Here is a 16,907-nt window from a genome sequence, read left to right as displayed (position 1 = left end):
TAGCGAAAATTAAATACAGATAATGCGTATAGTTCTAACATCTATAAATGGCCCAAGATTTTCTTGCTTAAAATATTCCCAAAAGTTAAAAAAAAGTAATAAAAATATAGAAAGCACAGAGTTGCATCTATAAGTTTGAAAATATCCCAAACCCTCACCTCTGACAAGGAACTCCTGTCCATCTATCCTGGCATCTCCTTTGGGTTTCTGCAGCAGACTGATCCAGTGATGCATCTCCTCTGGTGTGTCGCTGTTGCAGTGGATCACACGATTGGCCGTAATGATGACGAAAGAGTTTGGCCTGAAAACATGAACTATGAGGGTAAGTAGCAGCCAGGTGTTGCTAACAAAATGCACTTGACCAATTGATGATCAGCAAGCGTGACCACCTCTATATAATGAGAAATTCTGCCAGGTTTCTCATATGGACCATTCAGGTATTGACATGATGCCAAAGAGGAAAAATATCAGCATTTATCTCAGAGATAGAACTGTTGCTGCCAGTCAGTCTGAGTAGGCAAACAATTTGGAGAGCATGGTGCTACAGTGAGAAAGATTACAAGTGGAAAACATTCAAGACTGATGCCAGTCTTCCCACGAGCGACTTCATCTCAAGCTCAGATAAAGCAATTTTCACATAAACTGCAAAAATTAACACTCTACAGACCTCAGTTATCATGCTAAATGTTAAATGTCATGACAGCACAATTAGAAGATGATTGAACAAGCCTCTTTCTTTCTAAAAAGAACATAGCAGCAGGGCTTAGGTTTCCACAGTTACATCTGAACAAACAACAAGAACAAAGTCCTTTGGACAGATGAGACTAAAGTGGAGTGTTTGTAGATAATGCACAGTGGCACGCTCGGTGAAAACCAATCACAGCAAATCAGGAGAAACACCTCATAATAACTGTCAAGCATGGTTTTGGAGGGGTGATGATTTGGGTTTGTTTTGCAGCCACATGGTGCAAAACAAGCACCTGTGGCTGCATTGCATTTCTTTAGTGCTGATCTTGGCACTAAAGTAAGTCTCAGGTCTTGTATAAAGTTGCTCGTCATTCTTTTCTACTAAGTTCTTCATTCATACTCCAACGAGAGAGAATTTCTTCTTCTTCTGCATATGAGGAGAACATCAGCTTCTTTTCTAGCTGATCAAACTTACCGATCAGGGTTGTCTGATGCACAAACGGAGTCAATCAATCCCACATCAAGAGTTCCCTGAATGAGAAAGGAGAGCATTGTTCAAACTGAACTATTTGTATTAATAAACCAATCCAACTCGTGACTGTTCACAACCTTATCTGTATCGTTTTCGATAAGAAAACCATTAAATCAATAATCACCTACAACCAATTACAAGCTATCGAACATGCACATTTTGTCATGTCAGATCAGAGGAATTTACTGATTCGTGTTTTTAAAAGACTGACCACAGCATTTTTGGGGTTGGCCTGTTCATGGGACATCTCCAGTAGCTGCTCAGGAGTGCACACTCGAACCTTACTGAGCACGTTGAACCACCCACTGCACAGACAAAGAGGATGCCATCATGTTAAAGCTATGAAATCAGACAGGGATAGGTGCTTGTTTTTATTATTAGCAGTCTATGTCAAGTCTACGTCATACCTCGCATCCTCAGGTGACTCTGCGAACACTTGGTATGTCCTCTCATCTGTCACAATGTTCAGAGCATTCTCCTTTTCATGGTTATCCACAATCTCCCTATGAAGTCATAAAAAGGACACTCGTTTGAGAAATTCAGGTTCTGTCTGGACCAGTAGACCAGAAATCAAGAGGAAATTTCCATTAATCCAGCAAGAAGCTGAAGAACATGCCCGAGCTGCATACAACACATTTTAAATCAGAAAATTTCCATTATGATCTGGTCTGCTTGAAACATGTTTCTGTATTTGCTTGTGATTTTCTGTTTGTTTTTTCTTGAGCTTCGCTAGCCACACAACTCTAGACAAATAGTGAAGAAGACTTTGTGTGATTTTCTGGTGGTGGGGTTTGTCAGAAATCTTACTTGGCTGCTCGGATGTCGATGGTTCCCTTGAGCTTCTCCTCACTGTCGTTGTCGTAGTACATTAGCTTGCTGTCCCTCAGAACAAACCAGCGCATCTTCCAATTCCTGCAGAGAAATAAGACACCATGAGCACTCTTCATAAGCTTAATTTTGCCCTCTCAACCTTTCTATTTAACAAGATCACAACTACATCTCTACCCAAAAAGAAAACCACCAACCTTTACTCTAAACACATACTTTTCCTTAATCAATTACCAACTAACTGAAGAACCACTAAAAGCTTAATACATTGGCTTTAATGTATTGTAGTGAACTACTGCAGGGGGTTTAATCCCTATAGTTACACAAATACTCAACAGCATTCAGAACTACAGACAAATTAACCCATTCATGCGGATTCAATAAATCTGTGACTTTTAAGCTATTTGCATTTAAATAAATCAAGCTAACAAACACTGTGGTGTTACATGAAGCTGTCATACTGTATTATACTTCACCTTTTATAGAATTATGAGGAAATATGAAACATTCAGTTACATTTTAAGATCTTCTGCTTGGCAGTGTGGTGGGATCTCACAGACCCATCTTGTTGACATTTTCTGAACAGCTTTGTAAAAACCATCACATCATCAGATTGCGCTGAGCTGTAATAGTGCTGAATTTTATTTGCAAAGCATGCAGGCTTCGCTCAGTAATAACTACAACAACCTCCGTGACAGGGTGGACAGTCCTCCTCCTTTCTTGTAGAGCCAGCCTGACTTCAGAGACTCTTGTTTGGACCGGAACCACATGAAGGTCTCGTCCTTTAACACGCACCAGCGCCTCCTCCATGGGATCATGAGACCAGCTGAAGGAGGACAATTGGGAGACATAATCAATTTAAAAAAAGGTCTAGTGGTTAGGATTTGGTGCACACACTGAAAGTGCGGAGCTATGATTATCTGCTATATTTAATAATGTAAGTGCTACAGAAATAGATCAGAAACACCAGCTCTACAAAGAAAAACATCTATACCCTTCATGTATAGGTAGCCGTGGAAATATGGTGGCCCATTTCCATTGAGCAAAGTCACCCTGCCATTTGTCACTTCCTCATCAGTGTCCATCATGCCATCATGTTCATCATCACTGTCCGCATACTGCAACATGACACAATAATGTTAGTGACCTGCTTATGCTTTTAATAATCATTACTTTTATTCCATAATGAGATAGCACGCTAACAGTTTATTATAATGAGTTAAAATGCACTGTATACTGTAGCTGCTCATACATATCTGCGTGCACGCTTGTGAGGATGCGTGTAAGTGTGTGTCCTCACAGAGTCAGAGCTGCCTCTGTAGGACTCGATGCTGGCATTGGTGCAGGTCGACTTCCTGGGGTGTTCCTCGTCCGCCACAGCCGCGCTCCCTCGGTTGCTTCCCGACACGGAGCTGTCGTCTCCGGCGTTGACTGACCCCTCTTCCTCTTCTTGGTCGTAATCTGATTCTGTGTCGGCCGGCATGCTGTAGATTGGCTCCTCGCCATCTACGAGGCTCTCCACCATGCTCACTTTCCTTTCTGGCTCTTTCTTCTCCTCTCCTGGTGGTGGAGGCACAGTGGTGCCATCTCCGGGTGGAGGGAGGGGAGGAGGAGGAGGAATTCCACCCGCAAGCATGTCGTCTGAGGGAAGGGGGGGCGGAGGAGGTGGTGCAGGGGGCACTGTTCCCTCTGCAAAGGCAGGTGGCGGAGGAGGGAGTTGGGCCAATATTTCCTGATCCACAGGAGCATCTGTCTCAGCAGGGGGAGGAAAGTCAGGCAAGGGGATACACTCCTCCTCAGCATGAAAGCCTTCGTCTACATCTTCTTCTTTGGATGCTCCTCTGGTGGTGCTGGCACCTTTTGGAGCTTTCACTTCTGTAGCGGGCTTAGCCCCGACTGCTCCCAGTGAGGGATCAACACCTCCAAAGTTCAGGAGGTCGATGAGCTCCGTGGCCTTGCGCGATGCCTCCTTTTTCATCCGCTTGATCTCAGCGTCCCGGCGCAGCTGCAGCTCCTGCTTGGACGACTCACAGAGCTGCGACACTTCATCCTCCCTCTTCTTCTGCAAGCGCTCAATCTCTCTCTCGAGCAGCAGGATCTCCTCCATTTGGCGAGTTTCATCCTAAAGAGCAGACGAGAGGGTTAAAACACTTCCATTAATGCCAGTGAAGATGCTTCTGACGGCTTTACCTTTGTCTCTTCTCCCTCCGCTTCCTCCGTCTCCCCTTCGCCCAGCGTTTTCTCCTTCTCTTCTTCCTCCTTCGTCTTTTGCTCTTCCTCCTTCTTCTTCTTCTTCTCCCCTCTCAGTTTTCGAACGTGAGCACGCGCCACCTGACCTCGTCGGTGTTTCTGCAGCACCACCGCTGCCTTGCGCTGCTTCACAAACCGTTTGCGTTGGATGTGCCTTCGTAAGTGTTTCTGGAGGGTGACGACGCTGGCACGTGCACGTTTGAAGTGCTTCCTGTGGATCGAATAACACAAAATTCAAAGCAACAAACATAACTGGTCCCAAAAACACAACTTCCTGTCACAAGATTCTTACTTAGCAGAAAAAGTGAGTAGGTGGGCTCGGATTATCATGGCGGCTTGGCGGCGGACTTCATCTCTGTCCTTCTCTAAACGCTGCTCCAAAGACTCCTTCATGAACACCTGCAAAACAAAGAGGTGACAACAGTTTATAGCCAGCCTGTTAAACAACCTTGATATGAGACACTGTACAAAACTTTGCCATTTTAGATCTCCAAAAGGTAAAAAAAACACCTCACCTTAGTCTTGCCTAACTGCCACTCCTTCTTAGTCTTATCATATTTGGTTAGAAGGTCTGTGGTTCTCTTCTTATCATCTCCTGCTGTCGGCACCTTTTCTTTCAGAATGATCTTATAACTGCCATAAAAATGTAACGTTAAAGAAAAGAATTGATACTTTTATAAAACAAATCACAGATATAGAAAAATATGTAAGAATGTAGATTTAGAGATCTTTACCGAGAGAAGAAATCTTTGAATGTTCTGCGAACTGGGAAGCCAGCACGACGGATCTTCACGGTCTCCAACATCCCAGAATACCTCAGCTGATTCAGCACGACCTCCGGGTCAAACACATTTGGAGTCTGAAAGGATGATACAAAGGATTTAACACGTAACCTTGATATAGTACAGAATAATACTGTCAGATAGTGATATTAACATGAATATGTGAGTAGATAAAGACATTGGATAGAAAAAAACAGACTTTTTCCATGTTGGGCTTAATGCAGCGAATGAAGAAAGGATTGGAAACACTCAGAGTGGCCATGAGAGCGTGAAGAGAGTCCTAAAGAGATTAAGAAAACAATAAATGCCGATACATCGCCATAACAATTATAACTACCATTCCAAAAAAACCCAAAAACATTTTCTTCAATGCATTTTCTCTCAGTTCAAGACTCTCTCAGTTAACAGTTAGTGGCTTTGTCTACAAGAAAAATATGCAGCAACATCATATCACTCACCCTGAACTGGGAGCTCACTGTAGGTTTACGTCGGGCTGTTCCCATCTTCTCCTCATTGTTCCTGCTGCCGACCTTTTCAAACAAGTCGTAGATGAAGTCCAGTCTATGAATCGACAGAAATACAAAGAATGAAACACACGCATCTGCTAACTCATGTTAGAAAACGTATTATAGGGTACATCGGGATAACAACAAGGAAACTGGCAGAGCTGGAAAAAATAAACAAAAAATCCTGTGTGTAATTCGCATCATTGCTAGATGAGATTCAGGTGAGTTTTCACACCGCAGTGTGTTTGGATGGTCAGTTTCAAAGCTCATTAGAAGCTTTTAGAAACACTTTTTTCATATTTTCAGAAACTAATATCCATTATTTTGGTTATTGTTTGGACTTCAGCCCAATAATTCATATCAGTTTAAAACAAGGCAAACAAAAGATGGATTTACCTCTGGACTGGTTAATTAGACCTCTGAGTCCTAATTAACCATCATATCTGCAGATATTACCTGCTGTCCTTGAGCATGTTCAGGATGTCATCTCTGAATGTATCTCTGTTCTTCTCCAGGATTCCTCTGACATCATAGAGGACCTGTCGGAAACAGATATTATAAACTACACTGACTTTACAACACAATGATGGCGTGCAGCAGGTCAGTTCTGAATAAAACTCACCTCTCCAGCGTAATGTTTGATACCAAACTGATGATCAGCAAGTCTGGGCTTGACATAGTAAGGGTTTGTCTGCAAAAACAGAAGCATGGCATTTAACACACGCTCAGCATTTAGTAAATTACGCATAGAGGTCATTAGGAGATGTGTAAATAACTCACAGAGTGTCGGCTGTGCAACTTCTCCAGCAGAGTGAAGTCTGTTCCTTTGGGGAATCGGCTCTCTTCATTCACTAGTGCCAACAAGCCCAGTTTCTAGGACAGAGAAAGAGGGGGGAGGGGTAAAGTGGTGTTATTGCATCAGTATTATGAAATCAGCACCACTTTCTAAGACATCGGCCACACAAATTATTAGATTTCCAAAAACAGATCTGAAGGAGGCACCCAAGCTGGTCTTTCGTAATGGTGAAGTACTGCAGTTTTTATTTCAATTCTCTTCAACTGACTGAGAAAAGATCATGCACTCAAAAACTAACATCTTCATTACATTTATGCTATGAGTTATAGCAAATGTATTTTTTACCTTCTCTATGAGGTCAAGACACTCAGCATTGTCCATCCAATCAATTGCTTCCCACTGAACACCTTCTCTGTGGAGAGTACAACAAAATATTTATGCAAGGAAAAAGAAAAAGGTAATATTTAAATTTACTCTTCCATTCCCTTTTCCTTAGACACTTTAAAGTCCGCTTCACAATCCGAATGTCTTTAGGTTCCATATTCACGTCCGTACCGGTTGTACTCCAGCTGCTCCAGAGAGAAGATGTGCTTGTTGAAGTACTCCTGAAGCTTCTCGTTAGCATAATTGATGTTAAACTGTTCAAACCGGTTGACCTACAGGCACAGAGGCAGGGATTGACTTACAGACGTGTCATGGTTCTGAGTCGTGAAACAAGCTCAACTTTGTCTGGATCAGTGAATCTAAAAAGGGCGATCCTGCATAACGGCAATCACAAAGCTGGTTATCGTGTGGTTCAGCTAACTCTGGGTTCATAAATCCAGCTAGTAGCACGTTTCCAAAGTATTCCAGTTTTGCCAGAAAAAAGAGAAAATGCTTATTCAAGTTCTTCTTTTATTTTCAGTGCCCTAATTCTGGCTCTTTGCTGTATCATTATGAACAAGTAATGCATTTTCTAATCTGTTAGAAGTTAACCAAGCAGAAAGGAACCCTATACCCTCTTCTGTGGTTTCCCCTGTCTTAAAAACTCCCCCATTAGACTGACATTTAGTCTCATTCAACCACTGTTTAATATGTTTGTTTATAAGGTTTTTTTGTGTCCACTAATCAGATGGCAGATCCGGTCCTGCTTTGGTCCTATTGAGCTTTCCTGCTTCTGCAGCTTTCCCTAATTTGGCTTTCCTTCTGTCCTCTCCTTGGCTTGGCTCAGATCATCTCAGTGCTCTCCTGCAGTCAGTACTCAACCTGCCAGTTCCATCTTATTTCCCTTCTGCCTCTCTGCATTTTTATCCCTATGGTCTAAAGAGACTCAAAAAATACTTTTGTAAATTCTTAAGTTTTGTTAATAAATTATTCTCTGTTACACCTGGCCTCTAATTTCTGTGTTTTTCGTATAGCTCTTTCTTTTAAAGAAAAGAAAAACCTTATTAGTAAGCTTTTTCATTTGTCTCTGTCAGAATCCTGTACGAATGATAACTCAGTGTTTCAGTGAAGTGATTAGTCAGTAGTAAGAAACTCATTAATCTTGCTTAGTAACAGGATGAGGAGCAGCTGGCAGCTTAGGAAGCGGAGGAGAAAATTCATGACCTCAAAATCAAAAATATGCCAAACAGAGGGAAGGTCAAAGCCCTCACCTCAAAGTTCTCAAAGCCAAAGATGTCAAGGATGCCGATGGATTTGAAGTTTTCCTTCCCTTTAATCTTCTGATTAATCTTGAGGATGATCCAGGAGAAACACTGGGAGTATAACGCCATGGCGACAGAGTCCCGGGAATCAATAGCCTGCAGCAATGAGGGGGAAACCCAAGGGAGGGTTGAAATGAGTAATGGGACTATGTCAGGAAGAGGCAGAAATCAAACACGAAGGGGTAAATTAAAGTGTGTTTATATGCATGTGTGTATAGGGACCTGCTCAATAGTAAGTGGGGAACAGATTTCCTCTCCTCTGAGGATTATGGAGCGCTGAGTCATGACTTCAGACAGCTGGAAGGCATCCAGCCCCAACAGCTCACTGGCATTGGTAACCACTGGAAACATGGACAAAGACACGTTAAACATCCGCAACGTTTTCTGTGTCTACCTCGATTTTTATATCATCTAACTCCTTTTCTATGAGCACTTCTCTGACCTTGCTTGGTGGTGATCTGAGCTCCTCCTGCAGTCATGAACTCAATGTTGCCAAGTTGTAAGACTCCCGACAGCAGCTTAAACATGTCTCTGATCTCCTCCTCCGTAAACTCCAAGACCTTCAGCGCCTCCTGTGCAAAGACGAGCACGGGGAAAGAGATTGTGAGCACTTTGTTCAGCTCAGAGCCAAAGGTTCATTGATAACATTCACATCCCAGAAAAAGGTTTGATAAATGGAGGGGGGGGGGGGGGGGGGGGGGGGGGGGGGATCTTTATTTCTCTGAGGCTAACCTGCTCTGCTCTTAAGACAACAATATGTCAGTGTTCAACAAAAAAGATTAACAGTTTTATGGCTGTGAGGACATCAAACTTTACAATCTAAGGCCATCAATCCTGCCTCCTATCATCCTGTTAGCTTTGGAATCTCTCTGCTACTTTTGTAACTGGATAAAAAAAAAAATAGATAACAATAGAGAACTGTTCTTACAGACCTCACTACATCTACTTGAAGAACTGAAGACAAAATCAATACTGACCATAACACTGTTAAACAGCTCTTTGTCATTTAGACTCTTGTCCTTAAGACATCCTGATTGGCTGAGGTAGTGGTAAGATTCAGCGGGATCCTCCAGGAAGTAGAGGCCTGCAAGAGCAAATGTATAATGTGAGCAAACGATATGTATTCAGAGGTAAAAGTTAAAGATTAATAATATTTGTGCATCAATATTTATTCTTCTCTATTATAACTGAAATCAAACTATTTTTACAATAACTTCTCACATGAAGCCAAAGTGTAAAATTGATCATTGAAAAATAATAAAAATAATAAAAGCTCGCTGTCGATATTTACGCTCGCACAGCTTCTTACTTTTTTGCTCTTTACTAGCTCCTGCCAGCAGAGCGTAGAAGATGTGGTAGTTTCGCTCTCCGGGGTTTTGTCGTACCACGCGGTTCTACAGAAAAATCAGGGTAGCAAAGTTTCCATGAACATTTTATTGTGATTGACAATGTAAGACTGACACGTGACTCCTAATAAATTTGATATGAGGAGGTCGAGACATCCTTACCTTTTCAAGTAAATCTGACAGGAAGTGAGTCAAAGAAATTCATCATTCATATAATTCACCTTCTAAGAATCAGAAACATACATTTCTGCCACGACTTTTTATGCGTGTATGCAAAAAAAAAAGCACCCGTTCAATCATACACAGGTGTAAATTTCATGCAGTTAGATGTATTGTCCTTTAAAGCAAGGATACAATCTATGACACAGCCTCCTTGGATGTTGCCACTTTCAGAGAAGTGAAGTTGGATGAACTTCCCAAAGCGACTGGAGTTGTTGTTGTAAACAGTCTTAGCATTACCAAAAGCTTCCATGATGGGACTGAAAAGGGGGAAAAATTATTTTTACAGTATTTTTTTTTTACCATATGTTTTCCAGAAAAAACTTCAACAAATTCATTTTAAGGAGAACATAATATCCATATGAGCTCAAACCGTGTTCACTTAGCACTCGCACATTACAGTTGCAATACTGACACTTGAATTTAAATGATATAAAATTTGAGTTACACAAAACTTAACACCCTGTTAGAGATGTAAATAAAAGGCTTTAAAGTCTCAAGTAAAATGAGCTGGTAAAATCCCAAAGAAAAGGCAAAGGCCATAAGCAGGCCTTGAATGGCTGCCATCTTTACCATGTAAGCTGTTAATCTGATATATAAAATGTGTAAAACACACACTCCTAATCCCGTCCTTTTACTACTTACACAAGTAGTCATTACAGAAACTTAAAGTCTTCATCATATTTTCTGGCGTTAGTGATTATTCCTTCACCACAGCCTAGCAGGTAGCACGCTCCATGGAAAAGATGCTAACCCACTTACTTGTTTCTTGGCATTTCCTGAAGCTTGTGATGTTTACTTCACTGATTTGCATACCTGCTCTGAACGATGGCTTGCTCCACACGCGTGCTTTTCTCTGAGGGAGGAGTTCCGGCTGAGTTCTGGCTCATCACCGACAGAAACTGCAACAGCAGTTTGGTGCTTTCAGTCTTCCCTGCTCCTGATTCCCCACTGGAGTACACATACACACAAAGACACACTTAGCCCAATTAAATCCTACACACAATGACCTTCACTGACATTCCCGTATCTTGAACCTCTCCGGTTATCTAATTGGTGTTGCAGGTTGATAGACCTCGGAGATATTCAGCCTATCGTAATCAGGCTGAGCACAAGTGAAAGCATGATGGGATGGTGGACACTAGAACCAGATCAGGCCACTTAATCATGCAAACCAATAACCCTACTGTAATTTGGAAGAGGAGATTCTACTTATTTTCAAAACAAAGGGAGACACGGTCATGATCACAATCTATTTGTTCTCTAGCTTGGTCTTGAATATTGCTCTGTCTCGCATTTCCAATCAACCACTGAAATCAATGTGTCTGGGATGCAAACCACTTCCACTTCCTTAAGCCTTTACCTTGATTTTTCATTAGGTCTAATAGTTGTCAGTGTTTCACTATCTATGCACAGGCTTCAACTACAAACAGGCATAGGAACAGCAGGATTTTCTGGGAATGAGCATACTAGAAATAGTAGACTAGAAATATCTCAAGATTTAGGAAACAAAGTCATGTTTTGATAGCTTAGTAGAGAAAGATAGAGATAGATGGGTAAAGTCCTCCATGATTACCTGATGAGGATGCACTGGCTGTCGTGGCGTTTCCAGATGCAGCGGTAGCATTCATTGGCTACAGCAAAAATGTGTGGAGGGAGTTCCCCCAGATGGTGCTTGGAGTACAAGTCCACCCTCTCTAGGTCATACAGACCAGGGATCTGCTTGTATGGGTTGACAGCTGCCAGGATGCTGCCGATGTTAGTCTGAAAACAGCGAAGGAGAGACATTTCAGGTTCAGTGTCTGTATCATCTTTCCTTTCTTTTTATTATTTGATTATATTTGGTCCACGTTTATCCACTTTCTATATTCATTTTACCTTGTTGGCACATTTAGTGGACTATCCACACATAAAATAGTGCTAAAGGACACAGATACACATGAGTGCATGAGCGCGCAGTAATACAGAAAGCAGACTCACACATGAGAAATTCTTTTGATCAGCTTAAGGTAAATCCGTATATGGACAATATTTCATCATCTAGATTAGGCAGTCTAGATAATCTAGCTGTCTGGTAATCTTCCAGGTTTACAGACTTTTGAAAATTTCTGTGCATCAGCATAAAAGTGATCAAAATGTAATTAAACCATCTCACTGCTAATTTTGGAACTACAGATGGGTACTGTCATCATACCAGGACATGTGAATACGGGATTTTTGTGAACATCATCTAATGATTCAATTCATTCCACACAAACACTCAGAGACAAAATACTGTCACGAGTAATTTCTCTTTTTATTATGAGTCAGCTATGAGAGCTGAGAAAGACTGCAATGCATACTGATCCCACAGTTTGGAGGAGAGGGCATTCATGTGTAAGGATGCATGGGTTAGTGATCAAAAATAAACTTTTATGCGTTTTATTTCCTATCTGCATTGTAAAACGCGCATGTATTCAAACCACAAGGCCATCAAATCAGTTTCAAAGTGATGTTGCAGATTTTAAACTGCACTATCGCACCATAAAGTCATTCATATGGTTATTTTTTGCAATGAGAATGATATATGCTGTGAAATGGTGAGCAGGGATATGATGCTTCTACAGTTAGTGGGCTTAAATATCAACATATGAAACAAAGCAGATAAATTTGTTTCGTAAAGAAGAAAAAATAGATTAAATCCTGCCAATGACGTGAGACGATTTAGGTTCCTCTTGCTGCAGAATCACTACCTGATTTAATCTGCTCAGACTCTTACTTGAAAAAGTTTATGAGCAAAAGGAGGACCATGTGCGAAAATGCTTCTCGCACTGTGGAGCTGTGCTGTTTGAACTGTTGAACCTTTTTGAATTGTGACCACCTGATTTAATAAAACATGAAAGTTTTAGACAGTTTCAATAAGAAGCCATTTTCAGTCCTCCTAAAGAGCTAAAGTTGGCCTGTCCTAAACACTAACAGACGGGGAGGCCTGATAAGTGGATTTGTGTCTCTTTCTAAAAGCCTCACTCGTGTAAGCAAAGGAAAAGGAGGTGTGTGATAATATAAACACACATAATGGCCCTGCACAGACATAGACATAGACACACATGGCTCGCTGAATGCACTCACATAGATGCAATCCTTCTGGTAGCGTTGGTAAAGGTTGTGCATGATAGCGGCTTCGTGCAGCTCCGCCAGTGCTGACATGTCCTCCACCCCATCGATGCTCGACTGGTGCATAGCATACACTCGCTCCCTGGTGACCTCGGCCTGCTGCAAGTAAAACACCTGTATACAAGGAGACGTAAAGATCATCACCCAGTTTTTAACTTCATACTTTGCCATGAAATAATACAATAATATTCACAAGCGTTATGAAACAGCAATCTAACAGCAATGCAAAGCAGCATATGTGCTGATTGTGCAACACTGACAGTCACTTGGAGACAACAAACGTGGATAAATCGAGACTCGTGAGACCAGGTAACGTTTTTCCAATCTTTTGTTGTCCAGTTGTGGTGAATCTGTGTGAATTTCAGCCTCAGTTTCCCATTCTTAGTTGACAGGAGTGGCAACCAGTGTGGTCTTCTGCTGCTGAAGCCTCGACGTCTTACAGTTTGACATGTTATGAGTCCAGAGCTGCTTTTCTGCCTAGGTTATTTGTGCTATTCAGCTGTTATTAAGGGAATTCCTTTTAGTAGTTTTTTTGTTGCTATTGCTGTTTTGTAAGTTTCTTAAGTCTAAAGGTTTCTAGGCCAGTTTAATTATATTTTACCTTTTTTTTGTTATTGTTGTTTTTGAGCTAACATAACCTGTCACTGGTGTAAAATAGGTTCATATTCACTGTAATGAAATTAGAGTAAATGTAGTCCCCAAAACTAGAAATATTCCTTTAAAGGCTTTTGTTTGTAATTTAGAAGGAAATATTCTAATAAATAACACAGACCAAAACTGGCTAACTGGCTAATCAATGTTTCTGACGCAAACAAATACATGAATACAGATTGTTACAGAGATGTATTACATTTATAAGCTGGAAGTTATGCCTTTACAGGATAATAAAGACATATAGGGGTATAGAGGAAGCAAATGTGCTAAAAAAAAAAAAAAAAGACTCCATCATTCCAACGTCTCTCCATTTTTAGCATTAACAGGCTAATTGTGATGCAACATGATGAAAATCCACATGGTGAGAATACAGAGCCTCACGGCTCCCTTCAGACCCCCCATCTCATCTATGTCATCCATTGCCATGGCAACTAGAGAATTAGGGGACAAAACGGGTGGTGAAGCCGGCTGTGGGAGGGGAGGAGAAAGAAGCGAGAGAGGAACACCGTGAGGACAGAAGCAGAGAAGATGAGAGAGGGCAATGGATCTGATCTGGAAGGACATGACAAGTGAATGCAGCTCAGTGTGTATTCAGGTCAGGCACATGGATGCTGCTGCCACAATCCCCGTCCGTCTTCCTCACACACGGTGCACAGGCGCACACAGACTGTCATTCTACTTCAGCGTAAAGGTCGCTCATTCACTCCAGCGAAATCAGCCCGGCCAAGAATAGAAACCACGGCCTTTACGATACTGGGACGTTAATATGTCATCTCAGTCTCACAGCCAGCCTCCACCCTGAGTGAGCTTGCTGCTGTAACAGATGTGGTGGAAGTCTGTTGAAAGCGGCAGAAGGGTGAGCTGTAGGCGTTCCGACATCCTGTTCTTAAATAAATCTATTTCACTCCAGTGACGCTGCCTTGCACTGCACAGAGCTGTTGCGTGCCGACGACTCTCTCAGGGCAAAAGAAATCATCCCATGCCAACTGTTTGTTGCATGTGGCTGACAAAAGAAACCTGTGCGCAATATGCTGCAGTGTTTCCACTTTTCTCTCTCTGAAATGCCAAAACATCAGTTAAAGTATCGCAATGCTAATGAAGTCGGTAACATTTCTGCACTCACTGAGCTGTAAATGAAATGACCCAATTATACCTCACCCTCCATTATAGAAGGCATGACTCATGTATGATGACACGAGCAGCTAACAGCTCTGCATCTTTACTGTGACCCATCCATTTAAAAGGCCCTGTGTTCTAAATTGGATCTATTTTATGTTACGTGCTGTAGTATGCTGTATGCATGGAAAAGACTGCCTGAGTGTTGACCCTCTTGCTGCATGGAGCTGATGAAGAGGATTGTGACCAGATAACGTAGTGTAACTTACTAATATTTTATAATTTAAGAACTCAGCGTCATTTACTTTCTTGCTGAGAGTTACCTGAGAAGATGGAAAACATCTATAATATATTTATCTGAATGTCTGAGTTATTAGTCTTCAGTTCACTGCTTTGATTTTGGGACCCACTGCTCTACCTTCTTCCCTATTCACACTTTGCACTGCTGAAGAATCTCTAAAGCCTAATTTTATGCTACCTGCTCACGACCAAACAGACCAAAAAAGGTAGCAACCAGCTGCTAATCATAGTGGAGCATTTAGGAGCTAAAAAGCCAGACATTTAAAAGCTCATCGGAGACCAGGGATGAATATTGAACTTAAATCCATCCTGTGAATGAATGATGATGTTGATCCATATCTGACCGTATCTGTTTTCTCTTGGTTTAATTAATGCTACGTCCTGGTATTTTCAACCTTTGAAGCTGATCTATGTGTGAGTGTGTTAGTGTATGTGGTTGTGCTATTATCACTGCCTGATGTGTGAGTTAGACACACGCTTGTCTACGAAATGAGATGGACCATCGTGCTTGTTTGTCATGATGTGGACAGCTGTGCGCATCCATATTGCAGATATTACAGGCAGACCTTTTTAAAAAAAAATAGAAAGATGAAAATACTCTTGAAAGATCTCCACTCCATAAAGCTTTTCTTTCCACTTTTTTCCGTTACTTTCTCATCCTATTAAATCATGATCTCCCACTGTTTTTTTTCTGGAGTTCTCCATGTCTTCATGTCTTAAACATCACTTCTGTCTCTCTCATCTCTCTTTCTCTTTGTATGTCACCCGTCTTTTATCCCTCCCCCATCATTTCTCGTGTCTCTGTTCCTTCGATCTCGCCTCTCTTATTGTTCCACTCTTCATTAATTTACCTCCTTCTCTTCTATCTGCCCCACACGGCATTTTTCCTTTCCTTTTTCCTCTCCTCTGTATTGCTATTCTCGTCGTCAATACTGTTTTCCTTCAGCTTGTTTTTTATACTTCAAGTCTTTCCAGTATACTTTGCTATCTATCTGTGTCTGTGTATCCCTCACAGTGAATCACTTAATGCCTAAATGGCTCAATCTGAGACCCCTGTCTGTAATTGAAGGCACACCGAGAGCCTTTTCAATCAGAAAGTCAAGCACGCCTTGCAATCCAGAGTAAATTACAGTGGAAGGGAAGATAAGACTTCACACACACAACACTAAGAAAAAAACCCCACACCAGGTCAACAGAGAAGGAACACAAATGGATGCCTGCATGTTGTATTTACATAGCTATATTTACATAACTTATCTTCATAACTCTGACCAACAGGAATATCCAGCAGTAGTCTTGATATGTATTAAAATAATCTTTGATTTTGCTCTTCTGGATTTTGAATATTTCTATAAATTCTAACAACTTCCTCATACACGTCTAACCTTCCTGTATAACAGGTTAGCGGGATAGCACTAAAAAACATAGACATGCATTCAAACTGTAACACGTGTGACATCCCTCCTGCTCTTTTATTTGTTTAACATTTCACGGTGCGTCATTAAGATAGCTGACCTATTCTCTACACTGGCTGAGTTTTGTCTGTAAATGTGCAGAATTTTACTGTAGTATAAACGTCAAACGGAAGTGAAGGAGTTTACTGATTGTACTGTTTACCCTAAGGACACTTATATCCATATAATATTGGAAAAAGAATCTCTACAATAGGAAAATCAGTGAGTTAAACTCATGCACCTAATCTCCTTTTAGGTTTTTTTTTTTTATTATTTGAGCATACTCTCTTCCACAAACTGCAACTTGTATATAAATGGTAGCCTATTTTTTATATTTGTTCAGACTGGTTGTTTTATATATTTAATTTGTATGGAGCTAAAAGACTAAACTGCCTACAGGGTTGAAAGAATATTCAAACGAGCCACAATCACGTCCTCATAACATACAAGAGAAAATGGCAAACAAATGGCAAACTACCATTAAAGGGGGGAAGGGATTGCTAAAATGTATATTTGAAGAATTTCTTAACACAATAACTAAACAAATAAATTCCTGGGATACTTTTCTGCAACATGTAACTGGTTATGAAGCCAAAAAA

At 41.2% G+C, this 16,907-nt stretch overlaps 1 protein-coding gene across 2 annotated transcripts in view; it reads right to left on the bottom strand.

The window, feature by feature from the left end:
* Positions 1 to 16,907, bottom strand: part of myo10l1 (myosin X, like 1) — a 42,710-nt gene that overhangs the window by 7,932 nt on the left and 17,871 nt on the right. Inside the window, exons 3-31 of one of the 2 annotated variants that reach the window (XM_035910987.2) lie at positions 12,740 to 12,898; positions 11,208 to 11,395; positions 10,448 to 10,582; positions 9,767 to 9,891; positions 9,575 to 9,588; positions 9,376 to 9,460; positions 9,044 to 9,150; positions 8,509 to 8,638; positions 8,289 to 8,407; positions 8,016 to 8,162; positions 6,937 to 7,037; positions 6,727 to 6,793; positions 6,366 to 6,458; positions 6,208 to 6,276; positions 6,042 to 6,124; positions 5,538 to 5,640; positions 5,279 to 5,359; positions 5,032 to 5,156; positions 4,813 to 4,930; positions 4,590 to 4,696; positions 4,238 to 4,508; positions 3,348 to 4,169; positions 3,042 to 3,165; positions 2,732 to 2,873; positions 2,027 to 2,131; positions 1,627 to 1,722; positions 1,431 to 1,524; positions 1,163 to 1,218; positions 159 to 301 (exon numbers count right to left, since the gene is read on the bottom strand). In XM_035910987.2, coding sequence (XP_035766880.2) covers positions 159 to 301; positions 1,163 to 1,218; positions 1,431 to 1,524; positions 1,627 to 1,722; positions 2,027 to 2,131; positions 2,732 to 2,873; positions 3,042 to 3,165; positions 3,348 to 4,169; positions 4,238 to 4,508; positions 4,590 to 4,696; positions 4,813 to 4,930; positions 5,032 to 5,156; positions 5,279 to 5,359; positions 5,538 to 5,640; positions 6,042 to 6,124; positions 6,208 to 6,276; positions 6,366 to 6,458; positions 6,727 to 6,793; positions 6,937 to 7,037; positions 8,016 to 8,162; positions 8,289 to 8,407; positions 8,509 to 8,638; positions 9,044 to 9,150; positions 9,376 to 9,460; positions 9,575 to 9,588; positions 9,767 to 9,891; positions 10,448 to 10,582; positions 11,208 to 11,395; positions 12,740 to 12,898 — 4,009 coding nt within the window. The remainder of the gene's footprint in view (positions 1 to 158; positions 302 to 1,162; positions 1,219 to 1,430; positions 1,525 to 1,626; positions 1,723 to 2,026; positions 2,132 to 2,731; positions 2,874 to 3,041; positions 3,166 to 3,347; positions 4,170 to 4,237; positions 4,509 to 4,589; positions 4,697 to 4,812; positions 4,931 to 5,031; positions 5,157 to 5,278; positions 5,360 to 5,537; positions 5,641 to 6,041; positions 6,125 to 6,207; positions 6,277 to 6,365; positions 6,459 to 6,726; positions 6,794 to 6,936; positions 7,038 to 8,015; positions 8,163 to 8,288; positions 8,408 to 8,508; positions 8,639 to 9,043; positions 9,151 to 9,375; positions 9,461 to 9,574; positions 9,589 to 9,766; positions 9,892 to 10,447; positions 10,583 to 11,207; positions 11,396 to 12,739; positions 12,899 to 16,907) is intronic. The other variant, XM_087832809.1, reaches the window with a different exon arrangement.

Source organism: Neolamprologus brichardi, chromosome 19 (genome assembly GCF_056152115.1).
Source record: "Neolamprologus brichardi isolate AB-2024 chromosome 19, ASM5615211v1, whole genome shotgun sequence".
Classification (NCBI taxonomy): Eukaryota; Metazoa; Chordata; class Actinopteri; order Cichliformes; family Cichlidae; genus Neolamprologus; species Neolamprologus brichardi.
This window is presented reverse-complemented; position numbering and strand designations above follow the sequence as displayed.